At 41.4% G+C, this 21,661-nt stretch overlaps 1 protein-coding gene across 1 annotated transcript in view; it reads right to left on the reverse strand.

Moving 5' to 3' along the window:
* LOC147013209 (uncharacterized) overlaps positions 1–21,661 on the reverse strand; it is a 101,541-nt gene that overhangs the window by 12,000 nt on the left and 67,880 nt on the right. Inside the window, exons 10-18 of the mRNA XM_085854846.1 lie at positions 20,178–20,335; positions 15,794–15,920; positions 12,262–12,445; positions 8,926–9,038; positions 5,469–5,888; positions 4,346–4,540; positions 3,897–4,022; positions 2,011–2,133; positions 1,199–1,582 (exon numbers count right to left, since the gene is read on the reverse strand). Coding sequence (XP_085710972.1) covers positions 1,199–1,582; positions 2,011–2,133; positions 3,897–4,022; positions 4,346–4,540; positions 5,469–5,888; positions 8,926–9,038; positions 12,262–12,445; positions 15,794–15,920; positions 20,178–20,335 — 1,830 coding nt within the window. The remainder of the gene's footprint in view (positions 1–1,198; positions 1,583–2,010; positions 2,134–3,896; positions 4,023–4,345; positions 4,541–5,468; positions 5,889–8,925; positions 9,039–12,261; positions 12,446–15,793; positions 15,921–20,177; positions 20,336–21,661) is intronic.

A 21,661-nucleotide genomic window follows, 5' to 3' on the forward strand; every position in this document is an offset into this window, starting at 1 on the left:
GCGAAAAGGGGAATGGGTTGAAATGAAGATACTAAACATGAACGGGTAAAAATGTTGAGCAGGATTTCTTTGATATGCTTCAGGTGTTGATGCGAAATGCACAAACATACGGCGGCGTATAAGCACAGCCAAGATTGCTCCCAAAATAAATTTTAAAAAGCACAGGAAGTGTATAGGCACAGAACGCTGGCTTGATTGTTCGATGCCTCGAAAAAAGACAACTCGGGTTTAGTATAGGTAACGAAGCCAAAACATGGCTAATTGCTTATGTGCATATTATATCATATATTGTATTTATATTGCTTGGATAGATTCCAATTCCACTGGGCTCATGAAGGAATTATACCATCGGCCAGAAGACTCGAAGCCTGGGGCCTACACAAGTGGCGTGCCTCAGAATGCCTGTAATGCTGATGAGCTGCAACCTTTCGACATTTGATCATGCTTTTAATAGTCACTTTTGGTCTTTCTCACACCGATAGAGAAAACTTATCAGGAAGTCATGGCGATCGTGAATATAGCACTTCTGTTTGGAGCCATTTCAACTCACGTGCTGCGGAGCCTATTATTTAATTAGATCTGGTTAGAAAAAAACAACTATCGTTTTTTTTCCTAAAATTTTTCCAATTTTACTCTAGATTTCGACGTAATTAATTAGGCCATGAGTTCCGATGATCAAATATGGAATCGTATTTCGAATATCAGCTTTGAAAGCCTTGGTAAAACGTCATGATTAGCTATCTTAACATGGATATAGACCTTAACACGGATTTTGCCCAAGGATGAAAACCCCCTTGGGGAGGGAGGTGGGGGAATTGAAGTCGCTACAACCTCCATCGTGTGACCCTGAGTCCTCCTGTCGAGTTTGGTTGAGATTTGATAAGTAATGACCAAATGTATTGCGGATAGACAAATACATGAAATGGCGTATTTTAGTGTGATAATGGTAGCTTCTTCCCTTGACAATTATGACCAAATAAAGTCTGCAAACCAGACTACATTTATATTAATTTAGGACACATGGATTACCTCCCATTCACCCTTTTCAAAGTTATGGATTTGCCTCCTTTAAACTTTCTTCATTTTTGCTTAATACGAAGGAAACAACCAAATACACAAATTATGTTCAAAACGATGTCATATGAATTTGACTCAGAGTTCATAAATAGTTTAAAGCATTTGATGAAAAATAACCGACCTTGGGACATTGCTTCATCATTGCTTCCATTTTGGCCTTGAGCAGGCATAACTCAGCCAGGGTCTGATCCTTCTCGGTTCTCATGTGGCTCACATCAGCCCTCAATGCTCTCTGCTGCTCCTCTAATGACGCCTTTTCTCTGCTTGTACTTTTCACTTCAATGTGCAATCTACACAGCTCTTCCTGCAGCTTCTTTCGAGCCTCTTCAGCCTCGTGAACTGCGAAGCGGTATCGTTCCATTTCTTTCATTGCCACCACCCTGAGCTCCTGTGCCTCTACCTCAGCGGCTTTTCTCAGTTCTGCCTCTTTTTCAGCAGATCGCCACAAACTCATTGCCTCTGCTTGAGCAACTTCCTTGGCACGTGCTTCTTGTTGGGCCAGTTCCTGTGCACACACACACACACACACACACACACACACACACACACACACACACACACACACACACACACACACACACACACACACACAATTTGTGTTGGTCAAAGCTGAGGCCTTGAGTTGAGGTAAGTTCCAGCGAGTAGTATAGTCAGGGTGTATTATTTGCCCCACCTCTTCATCCTGGATTATTTTGCCTCAAGTCCTTTGAAAGACAAATTTTACATCGCATCGCTTCAACTCTATTAAGAGCCGTTTTCACGACAAGAGGTTGAGTCGGCCAAAAACTCAGAACGGTTGCTTATTTACAAGCTAATTTCCTTTTAAGCCAATCATTTGGTCATTAGAGGTTTATTGAGCCTCGTTCAAATGAATTGTGCTCGTCATGATCAATGAGTGAATTCCATCTCAATAACTGAAATCCATAATCTTACCTGATATGTTGCTGCCCTTTCAAGCTGCTGTTGTAACTGAGCCTCAAACTGTGCCAATTCCATCCTTGTCTGTTTGACCTCCTCCTGCAGTTTCACAGCCTCGGCCTGGTTCTCGTATCCAACCTGAGAACCATAAAAGTGTCATTCATGTCACGAGTTAGGAAACCAAGCTGGGTTCAAGTTACCTTTCTGATAAAAGCAAACATACATGTTCTTCACGCTGAATGAAGCCTTTTCAAGGCTTCTCTGCATCATTCTCAGAATTAATTACTGTAAAAACATAAATCCCTCATTCTTCCTCTTATATACTCCTTATTAGCCAGTGTGATGTTTATTGATTCAGTTTTGATCCCAAACTCTACTATTATAGTGATTTGAACCCTTTAAACCTAAGCGGCCATTTTACCAGCGGCTATTGAAACCTCCATATTTCCGAGCAGCCAGTTTTTTTTCTCCAGAAAGCCCAGGGTGGGGAAGTCGAAAGTCCAAGATGCTCAGGTTTTTCAAAAGATTAAGGCAACCAAATTATGATCGGTGCCTCGTTTAATTAGAAGTTCAGATGAAAATTCTCTAATTGGTAATAGTTTCCTCATCCACGTGTGAAATATAGTCACAAACTACCCAGTTGTCATGTTAACACACGGCTCGTGTCTGTTTGTGATTCTTTATAATCACCGTACCTTTTCAGAACAACCTGCTATTCACCTGGCGACCTCACATTCACAAACCCATAATCCACTTTTGTCCATGTAACCCCCAAATCTTTACCACACGTGCCAGACATCGACCAATTATGAAATTTCTGCTTTTTGTCTTGAAATGACTTGTTTATGGAGTCGAAAGATGGAGGATTTCGTGTGTTTTCGGCAAAACAATGCAATTATAAGCAATGTGCGTTGGAATGGTTAACCCTTTGAGGATCACAAGCATCTTTGTGGCCCTCAAAGGGTTAAATCATACAAGTGGTTCTTTAACAAAACTACTGCATCTTTCTTATAATTAATATTCTTGGATAGTGTGCTTGAGTAGAATCATACTAAAACATGCAATTTGGTGTCTGTCTGTCTAACTGCGATACATTCGGTCGTAACTTATCCAATGTCAACCAAACTTGGCAGGAGGATTAAAGGTCACAAGATGGAGGTTGTTGTGACTTCATTTGCCCCCTCCCCAAGGTGGCATTCCTCCTTGGGGTAAAAAATCTGTGTTGAGGTGTATGTTCATGTTAACATAGCTTATCGTGCTGTTTTTCCAAGGCCGCTTCTAATAACAAAAGTAATAACACTAATGATAATAGCATAATATTAATGTTATTACAAAATAATAGTAATAGTAATAATATCCCCCCTCCCTGAGCGTTTTTTTTTTCTCCTTGGACAAACGCATTGTTAACGCGTATACATAGCTTAGCGTGACATTTTATGGGGCACGTGACATTATACTGCAAGGAAAAAATGTTATAAACCACAAACATGTATGATTACCTTTTTAAACAGCTGCTACTGCCGTTTAACACGAAACTGAAAGAGAGGAAACCCGACGTTCTTGAGGCATTGTATGCTTATTGTGTCACCCACATACGAATGGACCCGAGCATAGATCTACTGCAATCGAAATACCCCAGATAGGATAATAACATGATCCTTCCTACTGGAAGCAGGTGGACTAGTTTATTACATTTACGCTTCACTTTTCTTTTAATTTCCCCATGGCACATCTGTTTGTCATTTAGTGAGCTCAATGAGACGATACGTATGGAAAAGAAAGGAAATGTCTTTCCAAAGTAAATTCAGAACTGCAGCTATCTAATCATCAGGATTATGACATTGATATCGACATAACATAAAAATAGAAAAGTTTGTGAAAGAATGATCATCCATCCTGACCTCTCCATTGCCTAAATGTTCACGCTGATAGGCCATCTCTGCGTCTTGCTTAAGCCTTTCAGCTTCTTGTAGTGCCTCCTGGCGACTCTTAAGTGCATCCCTCTCAGATGCTTCAAGTTTCTGGACCTGCTCACCACGAAGACCTTTTCATAACATGGCTCCTTAGGAACAAAAACAGAACCCAATGACTCTGATATCTCGCATCGTTGTCGCATGTTCGTAACGCTGGTTTTATACCTTCTCATGACATGACCATTAAATTCAACTTATAAGGTAAACTAAAAACTTGAAGTTAACAGGAATGAGAATTTCTTTCTTGTCATTATACTCGAGGATTTTTCATTTTCCATCCAGGAAAGAACAATAATTGTGACTTTCATTATTTATCATAACCATATGTCAATCTATAGTGTCCAAATGGGATGCAATCGGATGAGAGTTGCCCACACCTTGTGTTCCACCTGCAGAATCTTCTGATGGAGCTCGTCAGAATGAGCTTGATGCAGCGCTGCTTCAGTCTCAGCTCGTTCCTGACCGGCTCGTGCCTCCTCGACAGACCCGCGAAGGATCTCCAGTTGGGCCTCCAGGCACTCTTCCTCATTTGACAGGTGAGTCTCCTTATGTAGACGCTGTTCCTCCCAAGCCTGTCTCACACGACCATAATTTATTGACTGGCGTAGCCGTCATTGAAAACAAAATAAATTTTTTTTTTGGCCACTGAGCAGGTGGCCATTACCCGATGATTATTCATGACCATAGTATGAAACAAGTTTCTGAGTATAAGTATCTGGGCGCAGTGATCGATGACAAATTGAAATTGAGTAATAATTCCCAAGTGTTGGCCGGTAAAGCAAACCAAAGATTGTACTTTTGAAGGGAATTGAGCGTTTCACGTCGATAATAACATTTTGGTTCTTTTCTATCAGTCCTTCATTCAAAGCATTCTTAATATCAATTTGATATGTACATTTTGTAATTTGTCAAAAGAAAGTTAAGAAATTGGAAAGACCCAGGAAGATTTCCCAGCATGTTACACAGACAAACCTTCCCTCAATTTGTACATATCATTTGTGCCCAATTCAATTCACATGTTAAATGCCAATGCGAAAAAGGGTGTGATGCACCCTTATTGAATTGAATTGCCGGTGGATGAGAAATTTGCATGTTTCATGTGGACAATAACAAATAATGAAATGGAATGAAACGAAATAATCATGCGTTTCAGAATAGACCGATGATGCCCATCGTGTCCATATCACCACCAGGTGTACTATGATGTGTGAATATGGAAATGCCTCGTTTAAAAAAAAACTTTCTTGGAATATTATACAACTTCCTACCTTTTATAATACAAGATTCTGTGGCATAATTTATGTAGTTATAAACTGATTTGATCTTTTGAGTTCAGACCATAACCCTGAGGATGCATGACTAGTTCTGAATTTGTTACATTGCAATACAGTATAGGAAATGGTTCAACAATTGCTGACATGGTGATCATTATTTCTTGGCAAGAGAAGTGCACAGCACCATTACTCTTGATACAATGCTTAAGTCCCCTTAAAGTCTCACCTCATTCTTGAGCCCAGGATCCACAATTACTCCATCACTAGGCTCTTCATGCATTTGCTTCAGGTTTGAAGCATCCTGTTCTGCTGTGACTAAGTCGCCCTCTGAACCTTGAATTGCTGCTTGTCTTTGTAACTGTGATGTCTCCATCACATCCTTCATTTGGTCCATGGCCAACCTGACAGTGTCCAAATTTGTTGGTACCTTCCCTTGACCTTGCGCTTTTCTTGCCGTGGGTGTCATGGAGTTACGAGCTAATTTATGTGGAGGTTCAGGACTGAAAACATCGTCATCCGAGGTGTACTTGGGGGAAGATTTCCCCCAGTATTGCATTGTGGGTGAAAGCTCTCGCGAAGCTGGAAGTGTACCAGCTCGCTGCAACATCCGACCCTCATTGAATAGCGGAGACTGAAGCCGAGGACTCTGCATACATGGCACAGAGAATAAATACAATGTTACATCATTTACACCCACTCAAACCATTAACTGCTGTCTACCTGAATAAATCGACATGTCCAAATTATTTCATGATACCTTGGAAGTAAAGAAATAAAATCCTAATTAATGAGGTTTTCCTCCAAAAGTGCATGTTGTACCTACCCTTCCAGATGAAACATGACTCATTATATAAACTGTCAAGTAAAACTCCAGGTCAAGACTGAGTCTGGGTTGTGAAACTATTTTGGCAATCAAGTGCAGAAATCCTGACTGCTGGTATATGTATTTCTGGATTTTAAAACCTCAATATTACTTTCCTTAGGAATCTTTCATTGGTGTACATTTTCACTACACGTATTTTAGGTAACTTGTGACTTGCCAGACAGCTAGCTGTCAATGCAGAGCTCTAAATGCCACCTTCACTCTGATGCTGGAGAGCTGATTCATCCACTTTGCTCATAAATTGTCTGCTGTTCTCTCAAATACTGTAATATTGAAACAGTATTAACCTGAACTATTTTCCACTGAAAAGTTAAGGTCTACATCCGGACCTCAACCAAAATCTAATCGGCTTGTTCTTGTCATCAACCTAACTCGTCCACTAAGTTTTGACATAAACCATCCACAACTTTTTGAAAGATCATTCTATATACGCATGTCGTTTTTTGGCCCCATCACAAGCTAGTTTATGTGCAGGTTCAGGACTGAAAACTCGTATCCGTATCCGGATCTTCAACAAAATCAAATCAATTTCTTCTCGTCACACACCCCCAACCTGTCTGTCTACCAAGTTTTGTCCAAATCCATCAATAAATTTTCACTCAAGCAACATGGTGGAAGCTGCACCATCACAATGTGACAAAATGTTGTTACAAACTCGAGTTGTGGGGCGATTATTCCACGGTAGAGCGTTCTACATGGAAAGCTTTTCTGGTTTTACATATAAAGTACGAAGAAAATGTTTCCACATTAGTAATTGTTTCCACGGTTAAACGTCCGATTAAACGAGGGAATGAAGCTCGCAAATGTTGTTTCAGTTTAGTATTTATGGAATAACTATACTATAAAACTGCAACAACAATTTTGTATTTTTTTTATTTGCCATCAAGTTATCCTGTCGGTTTTATCTTTCACGTGCATTGCTACACCTTGTATGATGAAATAAAAGTTATAACAATGTGGGTGCTGATCCGTTGTTTAATTATACAGTACCGGTGGATTATTACCTTGAACCAAACTCCATGGATATTATTTTGTCTGTTAAAAATCGAACTTACAACATGGCAATCACAACCATGGCCAGATATGACAAAGTTTAATTGTTGGGAAGGAACACAAACACTGAAATTGTCTTGAGAACTGAAAGCAGCACATTCAAGTCCCTCTCTCCCACAAAATACTCCGGGCTGTAAGTCTTATGAGAATCCAAAGGAACGCGAAGGGACCCTGGATTGGTTAGCGCCGGTAAAGCGGACTCTAGAGAGTGAATCCGCTATCCAAGTCCATGCCAAATCATGGAGAGGCAGATTGAGCAGAGGAATGCAGAGGAAGAGAGCAACTTTGATGGAGGAGACTCACTGAGGCTGCTCCCAAGTTAAAGGTGCAAGTGAGCTGAGCAAGGATGAGGTGTGGGTGAAGCTGCTATCAGTGGCTTCCTTGCTGAAACCCTGCCACTGTTCCAGCAACAGACTAGCGTTGCCCCACACCTGCACGTGTCATTTCCTGGCACCAAGCATTTCAATATGCCCTACGCCATGCTGCCATTCTGTATTTTCCCCTTCGACCTTTCTGGCATTGAGACGTCTACAAACTGCTCGTTATGGTCAAGAGTTACCAAAAGGAACAGAGCTTCTAAAGTCCACCTACTCCTTTTTGTGCATGCTCAGGTGTTTTGTGTTCTCTGTTTAAAAGCATCCGCTCTTCGATTCCTGATTATACACATTGGAAAGATTATAATATGTGCATTGTTTGGGTTACAAACAAGCCACGTGATTTTAAATAATTGAAATGCAAGTATTGAAGGTTCTGTATTGGTGATGCATTGATTATTTATTGTTGTGGTACCAAGTAGTTTATATTTTCTGGAAAAAACTATACAGTCTTCACCCATTGGATAAAGTTGATCATTGTACAGGGTAAATTTAACGATTATCTTGTTGCAATCGAGTGAGACATTTGGGACCATCAAGGCTGCAACGCATCCCTTACCAAGATGGTCGATTGGATCTCCTGGACCATGTCGCACCCTCCGCCCCAGCTTATTAACCTCCGCCATCTTCGAAGATGGACGGAGGTTACTGTTTTCACCCCTGTCTGTTTGTTTGTTTGTTTGTTTGTTTGTTTGTGAACAGTATTACAGAAAAACTCCTTGACGGATTTCGACGAAACTTGGTGGGGGGATCAGGTATGGTCCAAGGATCATGCCATTAGATTTTGGACTTGGTCCAAAGTCCAATATGGCCGCTATAGCGGCCATTTTGAAAAAAAAATTGAATTTTTTTTTTTTGCATTTCTACATGTTTTAAGTGATTTCCAACCCCCCCCCCCCCCCCAAAAAAAAAATTGTTAGAGAAAAAAAAACAGAAAATTGTGTTTTTTTTTCTCCAACAATTTTTTTTTAGAGAATGAATTGAGTATGTGGAGTACAAATTGAGTGGTGAGTACGAATGAATTGAGTATGTAAAAGTTAAAAGTAAAAGGGAAAGTTGCAAACTATAACTCTGTGAGCACTGTTGACGTCAAATTGAATGAATAGGATATCAGGTTCACTTGAGTGACCTAGCAGTATTGGCGGCGGAGGTTTTGCACTCTACCAAGTGCTCCCCATGTAGTTACAATAACTGTAATAATGGCAGGTCATGGCACGTGATGAGGCAATTATCGGTGATGGTTGCTTGATGTACTACAGTTGCAGAGTTTGTTGCTCTCATCAAATGAATCCACATGGACCATGTTTTTGAAATTTATGCTTGATCTCCTACAAGAACAATAACAGACAAAAAAAGTAACTCTTCTTCCTCACCTTGTCCCAGAAGGAATATGGCTCTGGAGACATTGATGTTGATGATGACTGTGACCTTCTTTCTATGGAAAGGCGAATTGACCTCTCCCTCCATGCTCGTGGAATAGAGTTTGCTGTGAAAATGAATAGAAGAGGTTTACATGTATTTCTTTTTTACTTGTATACTTCAAGCACAAGACTTTTCCCTACTTTTAAAATCTAACATTTTTGTTATAATTTTGTAATTGATACAGCTGTCATGTTGGGCACATTGAATGCATCACAGTTAATTAAGAGTTATTGTCCACTTTTATTCCTTATCTGTTGTTGCCTTTATCGACACGACAAGGATTCTAATCCTTTGAACCCTGGTGGCCGGTTTACCAGCCGCTATTCATACCTCCATATACCCGGGTGGCCGGTTTACAGCTGCTATTCAAACCTCCATATACCCGAGCAGCCAGTTTACCAGCCGCTACTCACCATACACCCAAGTGGCTGGTTTACGGCCGCTATTCAAACCTCTATACACCCGAGCGGCCGGTTTACCAGCCGCTATTCAAACCTCCATATACCCGAGCAGCCAGTTTACCAGCCGCTACTCACCATACACCCGAGTGGCTGGTTTACGGCCGCTATTCAAACCTCCATACACCCGAGCGGCCGGTTTACCAGCCGCTATTCAAACCTCAATATACCCGAGTGGCTGGTTTACCAGCCACTATTCAAACCTCCATATACCCGAGTGGCCCGTTTACCAGCCGCTATTCAAACCTCAATATACCCGAGTGGCCGGTTTACCAGCCGCTATTCAAACCTCAATATACCCGAGTGGCCGGTTTACCAGCCACTATTCAAACCTCCATATACCTGAGCGGCCGGTTTACCAGCCACTATTCAAACCTCCATATACCCGAGTGGCCCGTTTACCAGCCACTATTCAAACCTCCATATATCCGAGTGGCCGGTTTACCAGCTACTATTCAAACCTCCATATACCCGAGTGGCCCGTTTACCAGCCGCTATTAAAACCTCCACATACCCGAGTGGCCCGTTTACCAGCCACTATTCAAACCTCCATATACCCGAGTGGCCTGTTTACCAGCCACTATTCAAACCTCCATATACCCGAGTGGCCCGTTTACCAGCCACTATTCAAACCTCCATATACCCGAGTGGCCCGTTTACCAGCCACTATTCAAACCTCCATATACCCGAGTGGCCCGTTTACCAGCCACTATTCAAACCTCCATATACCTGAGCGGCCGGTTTACCAGCCACTATTCAAACCTCCATATACCCGAGTGGCCCGTTTACCAGCCGCTATTCAAACCTCCATATACCCGAGCGGCCGGTTTACCAGCTACTATTCAAACCTCCATATACCCGAGTGGCCCGTTTACCAGCCGCTATTAAAACCTCCATATACCCGAGTGGCCCGTTTACCAGCCACTATTCAAACCTCCATCTACCCGAGTGGCCGGTTTACCAGCCGCTATTCAAACCTCCATATACCCGAGTGGCCCGTTTACCAGCCGCTATTCAAACCTCCATATACCCGAGTGGCCCGTTTACCAGCCACTATTCAAACCTCCATATACCCGAGTGGCCTGTTTACCAGCCACTATTCAAACCTCCATATACCCGAGTGGCTGGTTTACCAGCCTCAATTCAAACCTCCATATACCCGAGTGGCCGGTTTACCAGCCGCTATTGAAACCTCCATATACCCGAGTGGCCCGTTTACCAGCCGCTATTCAAACCTCCATATACCCTCATGGCCCGTTTACCAGCCACTATTCAAACCTCCATATACCCGAGTGGCTGGTTTACCAGCCTCAATTCAAACCTCCATATACCCGAGTGGCTGGTTTACCAGCCACTATTCAAACCTCCATATACCCGAGTGGCCGGTTTACCAGCCGCTATTGAAACCTCCATCTACCCGAGTAGCTGGTTTACCAGCCACTATTCAAACCTCCATATACCCAAGTGGCTGGTTTACCAGCCGCTATTCAAACTTCCATATACCCGAGTGGCTGGTTTACCAGCCGCTATTGAAACCTCCATCTACCCGAGTAGCTGGTTTACCAGCCACTATTCAAACCTCCATATACCCAAGTGGCTGGTTTACCAGCCGCTATTCAAACTTCCATATACTTGAGTAGCCGGATTTTTCTCCAGGGGGCCCAGGCTGGGGGAGCCAAAAGTCCAAGGAGCTCTGGGTTCAAAGGGTTCAAGATAAGGTTCAATACCATGACAGTTAAGCAAGGGAAATGAAACAAAACAGCATTTGGTTTAATGCAGTTCCAAATCTATTAGCACTCTCATGATCACAATCAACCACAATAGAAATGTTCCTTATTGTTCCCACTTGTCCTATTCTTCAACATTTCACCATTACCAACAAAATTACAATTACTATGAGAAAAGCCTTTCTGTAAATGTAATCACCGGAAGACAACAATAACAGCCCCCTTTGAATTGCTGCATCGCATCCAAGGTCACCCGAGGATGTGAGCAAGCGAACCCGAGAATATAATATTCCAATGAACTCCAGATAATGGTTATTCTGTGACATATCACCCACCTTATATTGAACGATAAAATTACTGTAAATCCAAGTTAGAATCTCGAACCAGCTGATGAGCCTCGGAAGTGGATTTTTGAAATCTTACCAAAGCACTACAACTTTGTCTCCAGTTGGTGTATGGAGGAGACCTGTTACCTTCCTGTTAGATTGCTCGTGAGAGCAACAGGAGAATTTTGCATTGAATGGGCTGCATTCGATGTCTCCTTATACTGTAAGATAATTCTCTGCGTAGATTGCTGTGGAAAATGTAGTGGGGCAACTTAGCATAACAATTGTGCATTTTGTTAGGAAAGCACCAAATTTGGCACACTAGTAGCCGATCATATTATGAACAGATTTGGATATTGGGCCATCTCAAAATTTTTGATGGCAGTGGAAAATGGCTGCCACAGCCATCAGCGGCTGAATTTGAGATGGCCCAATATCCAAATCTGTTCATAATATGTTAGGCTACTAGTGTGCCAAATTTGGTGCTTTCCTAACAAAATGCACAATTGTTATGCTATATTTAGCTAAGTTGCCCCACTAATGTGCTCATTGCCAAATCTCTACCTGTGTTTATTTAGTGTTAATGAAGCAAATCGTGGCCTTTAATCGATGGTGAGGTTGGGTGTATCTGTGGAGTTCTTTCCACAAGTGCTTGAGAGTTACTTCAAACAGTATGATTGATCCTCTAATTTAATAGTTATGAACCTAAAAACCGGCTTAACAAAAATTTACAAATACCACAATCAGAAACTGGTAGGGTGAGGTTGGCAACATACTTTGTCCAAGTGAAATGATTAGGTTTTTATAAATCCTCCTGCATGTAGACATGTCCTCGTTCATCTGCTCGTAGTGCCACGTCTGTAATATGCCAGTTTCGCTCCTGCTCTCCAAAAGCTTGTTGTAGAGTTTCTCCACCTTGTCCATGACCTCCTGGAGGTCGTTGTGATTCTGTTGTTCAACCTGTGCACAGAGATTGAGTGGAATCTCCATATCCTGCTGTCCAAATTCTGCCTTTCACAGAAAAAGAAACTTTGTACATGTCTCACATCAGCCAAAATTAAAACTCATTGAGAAAAAGTTGAAACATTGACAAAATCAATCATTTCACTTTACACAAGGATAGACAAAGGACTTTTAACACTGGAGGAGGACATTTGGGCCATCTTGTGTATGATCTGTCAACACCACGTGAAACCAATCTATCAGTTTGGTGACTTAATATCACTGTGGGGGCAGGGGGTAACAAGGAGGAACCTACAGGGACTGTGTGTGTGTGTGTGTGTGTGTGTGTGTGTGTGTGTGTGTGTGTGTGTGTGTGTGTGTGTGTGTGCACATATGTTGACACCACGTGAATCGATGTACCGAGGTTGTGGATCCGCAATTTGCAGAGGTAGGATGGAAGCCTTGAGGAAGAAAGACATATTCCAAGAGTTTGACCAGTTTGTAATCTTGTCAAGGTCTGAAGAGAGGGTTGAAGGATGAGGGATGTTGCAGCAGAGGGTGGACACATCAGCAAATAGATAAATGAGGTTTTACAGAGAGTCAAATATTGTTGATGAAGATAAAGAAAAGGACTGGACCCAGAACACTGCCTTGGGGCACTCCAGTCTTTACAGGGAGAGTAGATGAAAGGATTCCATTGAGAGCCACACGTTGGCTATGAAAGAAGAAGAAGTCAGTAGGCCTTGGGGACTATATAAATGTATGTCAAGAGACGGCCCAGATCTAATGTCTGACATTGAGGGCCTCCATCCATTGTTCGAAGAGTCAGAGCAGCATGTCCAAGGTGATCTGAGATGAGGCCATTGGGGAAAAGGATAGATTTCATATCAACTGCGATGATGGATTCCATGACCTTGCTGATGAGTGGAAGTAATCTAATAGGTCTGTAGTTGAAGGGATTGCTTTTTGCACTTTTTTATGTAATGTAGTGATGTTGGCAGATTTCCTCGGAGATGGGAGATGACCTATGGCAAATTATGCGGTGAAAAGAGCATAAAGAGGCTTGGAAGGAACAGCAGAGCAGGTTTTTGGACACGTAAGCTGATGCCATCCTGTCCAGTTGAAGAATCAGAGTCGAAGGTTGCAAGAAACTTATCCACCTTCTCAAGTGCTAAAGACACAGAGTCCAGGAGCAGTTGAGTGTAACTGGGTAGTGTGGTTTCAGAGAGCGAGGAGTTAGGGATGGAAGATTTGGAAGCAAACACAGCATTGAGGCATTCGGCCTTCTCATGAGTGGAGTCAGCTGTGGTGCCATTTGAAGAGAGGGAAGCGATGAAAGAGTAGCATACACCAGAAACAAACTTATCAAGGTACCACCAGGTTTTAGAGGAGGGAGACAAGTTTGAAAGTTTATTCTTGAGGTTTGACAGATGCTTTCTGGCTCTCCTGAAAGTAAACACGTACTCGTTGCGAGCTTTGTGGAATGTACTGAGATGACCTTCCGTCCGATTAGCCTTCCATGAAGACAAAGCAAGTTGTTTCAGAGCAACTATCTCACCACAGGAATCAGTGTATCATAGGTGGGAAGAGGAGTAGGATAATTGAGGACAAGATGGGGTGAATCTGTGCATGAGAGAGCAGGTTTCTGTGGAAGAATTCCCAAATTGGGTTAACATCAGGGGCAGTAGATGTGGGAGACCAGTCTAGAAGTGAGATGATTGCTTGCAGTCCCTGCCAATCCACCTGAGTGAACTACCAGACTCTCCAGCATTGAAGTAGCTCTCTGAGAATCGCCAGAGAGATGATGATTCTCACATGCACAATGATCAGATGAACCAAATGGAGCAGTTGAAGAGCAGGTGACATTTGCAGTTAACTTTATCATCACCAAGTCCAGAAAGGAGGATTTGATATTGGGAGAAATTCAGGTCAGAAAATTCACAGATTGAGTCAGTCCCATGGAGTTTAAAAAAAGTCCTTTGCTGAAATGCCATGGCTGGTGAGAGAGGTACCAACACCCAGCCAAGTTGCATGGTGACAATTGAAATCACCGCATATGAGGAAGAGAGTGTTGGGATGAGTGGATAAAAGTTGGTCCATGTTGTCTGAGACAGATGAAGATGGAGTCGTCACTGAATGGAGGATGCACATACAAGACAGACAGACAAGAGTCTGGAGGCGAGGTGAAGTCAGAGCCAAAGGTACTTTTAGGGTTTGGGAGGTGTAATGTCAGTCCAAGGGAAGTGAGAAATTGAATTCTTCATGTAAAGTGCAATTCTGCCACCTGAGCAGGGTTCAGATCTGCCATTCTCCAGTAACTCCAGGATTCACAGGTAACCCCCTTCTGGTTAAACTTCCAAAATCCAGGCTGACTGCCACCTCAACTTTTTAATTCCTCATTTCTCCCATCCACAGGATGTAACCACCTTCCAGAGGCCACTCTTTCCCACTCTTCGCTCCAAAGCTTCAATTAGGCATTATACTGCTACCTCCTATCATCCCCTATCCTGACCCATTATCTTTATTACCCCCATTAACCGCTCCTAACTCTTGCTTGCTGGTTGCTAACTCCTAACCCCCCCCCCCCATGTTCAACCACTCTGGTCTCTTTCTACATGTAGGTTTATACCTCACTGGAACATACATACCCTTTGCACTTAACATTTGCTGCTTGATGGTTTTCCATTTCTCTGATACCGATTGCCCTCCTGTTAGTTTGTCCCAATCTAGAGCACCTATCTATGTCTTTCTACCCTCAAAGTTTGCCTTCTTGAAATCGAATTATCTTATTTTCCTATCCTGAACTCCAACTCTTAACAGAATACTATGAAACACTATGTTATGCTCACTTGTCCATAAATTCACTCTTACCTCCACCTCCTCCACCATATCGGGTTCATTTCTGAAAAAGAGGTGTAAAACTACACTCCCCCTCCTGGCCTTATCTACAAACTTGTTTGAAAAGAAATCCTGGACTACATCTCAGAAATCCTCATTTACCCTTTCCCTGTTTCTTGATCCAATCTATCCCTGGCAAATTAAAATCCTCCATAATCAATACTCTTCCCTAATATCACCCGCCCTTCCAAATTAATCATGAACCCTTCTTTCCTGTTCTTCCCTCGCACCTGGAGCCATATAAAAGCATCCTTTGAGCCTCTTACTATACTCCAATCTCTAATGTTTATTCACAAAGATGGCTCGTATTGGCCTGTCCGTAGGTTGGTCACAATTCGGATGTTCTAATGTGGTAATGATGATTGGACTGAAATAATCAGTTGAGGTAATCATCACAGTTTGACATCTAACAGGTGCATTCCCATATTAATTGCAGATAAAGATGTATGAAATGACCAGAAGCTGTACCTCTTCAATGGTCCACGACATAACTCGGCTCATTCTTTCTTGTAGAAGATACCATAATTGTATGATATTGAGGTCGGCAGAGCATTTAATCCAATAGATCTTGGTCTCCGTTAGCATTTCCTGAATCCTGCGGAAGTATGGGAAAAAAAAGAAGACATTCCCAGGTGATTGCCGGAAATCTCAAAGCAGCATAATCGGAAAACAACAACAACACCAACCTCATAGGAAATGCCTGTGCTTAGTCAAACAGACCTTATCAACACATGATTTTGTTCTTAACGTCAAGGCTTATAAAAAGTTTAACAAGACCACAGACAGATATATAAAATGACAAATATAATTGTCTTTTGTTTTATTTAAGGATGAATAAAGGAAAACAAAAAATCCAACATTTTCAGCACTAGTAGGCACTCCCACCCTCTGGGCAGGAGTACCCTTCTCGGCCCACCTTTGCTGGGCAATGTGCTGAGGCACGGTCTTGAAAATGCACCTTATAATTTTTGAAAGAAATTTTATCGATCACAACATATCATTCTCCATATCACAAGATGAAGGGATCATACTCCATATCATAAGGTATAGCCTGTGTAACCAACTTCCACATTCTCTTCAATCCTATTTTTCTCTCCAGGTCTTTGCCCACCATCTCAGATCGTCCCCAATCCAAAACTATGATCTTTTCTACCCTCATCAACCTACCCCAATCCATCCTCACAAATTTCCAGTTTTCCTTCTTTGGAATTTTTTCTGTATCCATCTTCTCCTGCCCCGTTCCTCCCCGTACCCATTGTTTGTCCAAGTCTCCCTCTATCTTGGATTTCCACTCTGCTGTTGGTGTTTTCTTCCCTCTCTCTACTGTTCCTTGTGCGTCCTATTATGTCCTGATATGTTCATTGTGCTAGCTCTTCCACGAGCCTCGACTTTGTGTACAAAGAAAAAGATTTGTAATACCGGCTACTACGAAAGGTGGCACTATTTCAACCACACGTCAATTTTGGAGTTTCGGTGACATCCATGTTTGCTCCATTATAGCAATGATTTTGAAATTTGAAAGCACAGTCACATCGTCTGCCTTCACTGAGTAGATAGATGTGTATTACTACACACTTCAGCTATGTTCCATGTACGAGTACACACCATGTTTCCTTTAGTTGTGTACGTACTGTGTACGTTTATTTCTGAGTTTTATTCCCAGTGCATGATGTGTGCGTGTCTTTCATCTCCAGATCTTGACCCGTCACGTGCCCTTGTCTGACATTTTGAGTGTGCTGATACATGCTTGCCCCATGTTATGTGCTTGAGTTCTTCACTGTGTGCTTGCTTTATGATCACACCTTCATTTTGTTGTCTTGCTGTGTACCAACAGTATTAAAGGGAAATCTTTATCATTGTTCTGGTTTAAGAGGCCCACATGTGCACGTACTGTATATTAGAGTTTTAAATCCTAACCCCTTCAATATATAAAGAAGAAAGTTTATTTGTTTGTGTGTTTGTTTGTTTGTTCATTTATGCATTTGGACCCTGAAGGAACCAGTGCAACCAAACTTTGCAAGGCATGCTCTTTCATCCAGAGGAAGGTCGAGGACTATGTTTGGATAAAAATAAATGAATAAATAAAAACAGAAAATTGGTCTTCAGGCCTCGAGTGAGTATGTTCTTAAACACTGCCTGGGATTTTCCTGGGAGCGATCGAGCAATATGTTTTGTGAAGATTGTATGTTGAGGTTTTATGTAGTGATTTGTTGTATTCAAAAATTTTTTTTAACAAAAATGAGTTAAAAGAAGTGAAAGCTGTCCAAGTGCATTTTGCAACGCCCAAGATTGGTAATTCATGTGAAAGCACAAGGCCAACATTCCCAAATTTGTCATGCAGGAAATCTTTAAACACATATTCCATTGAATCTCCCCTGCCAATGCCGGGTACTTCAGCTTGTAGGACATATACCTCGTGTCTTAATCCTTCCTCAAGGATTACACATAATCCAGAAAAAAAAAACACTGATCATCGCAGGTGAAATCAAATTTGTATATTTTCTGAATAAATCACTCACACATGCAAGTACACAGTAAAATCCACAAGAATAAAAACTTATAAAACTAGAACAGCACTTGGTAGAGTGCATACCCCCCCCCCCAGGCTGAACAGTTTACATTTTGTATCCCACTGATAGGCCGGATCTGGATCCAGACTTTAACCAAAATATAATCAGCTTGGTCTTGCCACCGAACCAACTCATCCACCAAGTTTTGTCAATTCATCCACAAGTTTTCAAATATCATGCTACACATCGTTTTTGGCCCGACTGTATCTCACAACGGTAAAAAAAAAGATCATTAAAAATTTTTTATATATATATCTCGATCCAGATTTGGATGTTCACCAAACTAAATTTCAATCAATTCTTTCTTATCACACACACACCTGTCCACCAAGTTTTGGCATAACTCATCCACAACTTTTTGAAATATCGTGCTGGATATCGTTTTTGGCTCTATCTCTCAATGATGAAGAATCACTTGAAAAATTCTCATCTGGATTCGGATCTTCACCAAAATCGAATCAATTCGTCCTGTTCACACATACACACACAACCTGTCCACCAAGTTTCGTTTGAATCTATCCACAATGTTTTGAGATATCCTGCTCACAGATAAACAAATAAGAAAAAGACGGCGTGCAGAGCACGATACTTGCAAAATCCACCCCCTCTCCGAACGTTGCCATGGATACATCAAATTGTCCGTTTCATCAAGATTAAAATTGACAATCTTAATCAAAGTTCAGGTCAATCGGACTAAAATTAATTTTTCAGATTGAAATTGATGATTTTAGAAGTTTGACCTTGAGTTGACCTTTGACCTTTTGATCTCAAAAATAGTTTGCTTTCCCAATTCAGTGATAGACGATGCAAATCCTGTTCAACTTTCAAATTAATAGGATGTCAATTGACTATTTTTCAGTTGAAAATTGATGACTTTCGATGTTTGCCTTTGAGTTGACCTTGACCTTTTGGTCTCAAAAAATAGTTGATTTCCCAATTCAGTAATGCACTATGCAATTGCTGTTTCATTTTCAAGTCAATCAGATGAAAATTGATGATTTTTCAGATAAAAATTGATGATTTTTCAGATATAAATTGATGATTTTAGAAGTTCGACTTTTGACCTTTTGACCTCAAATCGTTGGTTTCCCAATTCAGTGATAGACAATGCTTTCAACTTTCAAGTCAATCAGATGAAAAATGACGACTTTAGAAATTCGACTTCAAGATGACCTTTGACATTTGACCTCAAAATCAATCGGCTTCTCAGTTGAGACTACCTCTATAACTTGGTAAAGGTTCATGATGATTGGTTTCGAATTGTGACCTGTAGGCGATTGACAAACAGACAGACAAACAAGCAAGAAAACACATCGTACAGAGCATGGCACTTCAAAAATCCAGAAAACAAATCTGACCTTAACAATAATGGGTGGTTGAATTCAATGACCAAATATGCAACTTTTCTTCAAATTTCAAGTCAATTGGATGAAAATTGACAATTTTAGAAAGTTGGCCTATGTTGACGTTTTCACCGAAAAAAAACAAACAAACAAAAAAAAAACAATAGGCTTCTTGCCAATGACAAACTCTACCATGTGGTGAAGTTTCGTGAAGATTGGTTTAAAATTGTTACCTGTAGGCAAATTGACAAACAAACAGACAGACAGAATAACAAAATGGACGAACAAATATACTTGAAAAATTTTTGATTTTGCAAGGAACAAACAGGAGTGAAAACTTAATCTCCATCCACCTTTGGTGGCAGAGGTAATAAAATAAAACTCAACTTCTTGGTGTTCGGAGATACTTCTTCATTCCACTTCTTTCACTAAGAAATTGCTATTACCACGACACATGCACACACTAAGAGTCAAATTAGCAAACTACCAACAAGTTATCATTACTGTTGGTCCATTGGTGGAACTACAGTATATTTTATGTTATTTTCACATAAAGTGAAAAATAGAAAGTTCAGACTACATTTTGAGTGATATTGCTCCTGCTTGGAAAATCCATTTGTCCATTTCTCCTGGTGATGAAAGACCTATCCATCCATCCATTGGGACCGTAATCTGGACAGAGTGTTGGTGCTGCCAAAGCAGTCTCCTGGGCTATTGGGCACAATCCTGGACGGGTCACCACTCTGACACAGGATATTCGAATGGCTCAATCATCCCAGCAAGCTGGTACTCATTTTGCTGACCTCAGAAGGATGACAGGCTGAGGCAACCCCACCTGGTATTAGTTCAAATGCCGAGCAGGATTTCAACTCGGGACCAGAGGATCCCAAGCCCACCAACCTATCCATTAAGCCAACACCAGGCATAAAGGCCTATCACCTGTTGGAAATGTTGATAGCATGTTTGTTTGGTGGTAGGATGATGTAGCAGACAGAGGGAACGATGATCTCCACCCCACCGGGAAGAAGGACCAACCAGGACACCCGATGTTTGTTGTCTTTGAGGAGGTATACATGCTCTCTCTGGCACACCAGCATCTGCAGCAGGAAGGGACAAGTACAGAAGGATATATTTCCATGCCTTGGTGGATGTCTTCTCAAAGATTAGCAGAATAAATCAAGGGGTGCCAAATCATAAATATGAGACTTTCAAAATGATATAATCCACCCCAGAATGTTTGGCGCACATGCACAGAAACCCCTAAAACAGCCATCATCAGGGCATATTAACGTATATTGTGTGTGCGAGATAAGGATAGTTCCCTTCAATGGCTCACAAAGCTTCTAAAAGAAGCCGAAAATTCTTGTAAAAGTACCAGACAGCAAGGGGCATGCCTCTGCACTACAAAAGGGTTGGAGAACTTTCTCAGCTCGCCAAAAGGGCTGAGATCTTACAGCTGCCCATACAGCAGACTCCCAACAAAGTTGATCGGTGCAAAGCCTGAACTGTGGACAAGCACATGCTACCCAAACCCTCAAACATTGCTGCCAGTGAGTGGACTTCGAACCTTGCAGGAGTGCCTCCTGTGAACATGGCACGCTTGCTGATATATTTAATGGATGTCTGCAAATGGAAAGACGATGCCGTGCTTCATCTATCTTCTATGTATTACTAAAACTCTCATCATGTATGTATGTATGTATGTATGTCTTTCCATTTGCAGACATCCATTAAATATATCAGCAAGCGTGCCATGTTCACAGGAGGCACTCCTGCAAGGTTCGAAGTCCACTCACTGGCAGCAATGTTTGAGGGTTTTGGTAGCATGTGCTTGTCCACAGTTCAGGCTTTGCACCGATCAACTTTGTTCAACTTTGTTTGGGTGCTAAATGTATGTATGTTCCCAAAATACAGCCAAAATGATACACGGTAGCACAAAAATATTAGGGCCACCTTACTCACCATTCTCCTGCGGTGTGCAGTATCAAGTTTCGTTCAAATCGAGCAACGAAAAAATTATTTAAAAATCAATTCCCGATTCAGTCAAGTACTCTTGGGGAGAATTTGATCAATACAAACAACCTCAGCGGTATAGTTCGCTGGAGCTATCTATTTTTTTTCTTGAAATGATTGATTTAAAAATCTCAAACATCTAGTACAGACAGACAAAGAACGATTTATTTTTCAGCATAAAATAAACATCACCATTTTGATCTAATACTTCCATGTTCATTAAGAAATAAAATTGTGTTTTGAAGATTCCACACAATAATTTATTCGACTTTCGTTTCTCCGTTTTTTTCACATTGACACGCAATATCAAGTTTCGTTCAAATCGGGCAACGAAAAAAATTATTAAAAAATCAATTCCCAAATTCAGTCAAGTACTCTTCGGGATTATTTGATTAATGCAAACAACCTCA

The sequence above is a fragment of the Eptatretus burgeri genome, chromosome 14, assembly GCF_056783735.1.
Source record: "Eptatretus burgeri isolate ZD-2024b chromosome 14, Ebu_testis_v1, whole genome shotgun sequence".
In the NCBI taxonomy this organism is placed as follows: Eukaryota; Metazoa; Chordata; class Myxini; order Myxiniformes; family Myxinidae; genus Eptatretus; species Eptatretus burgeri.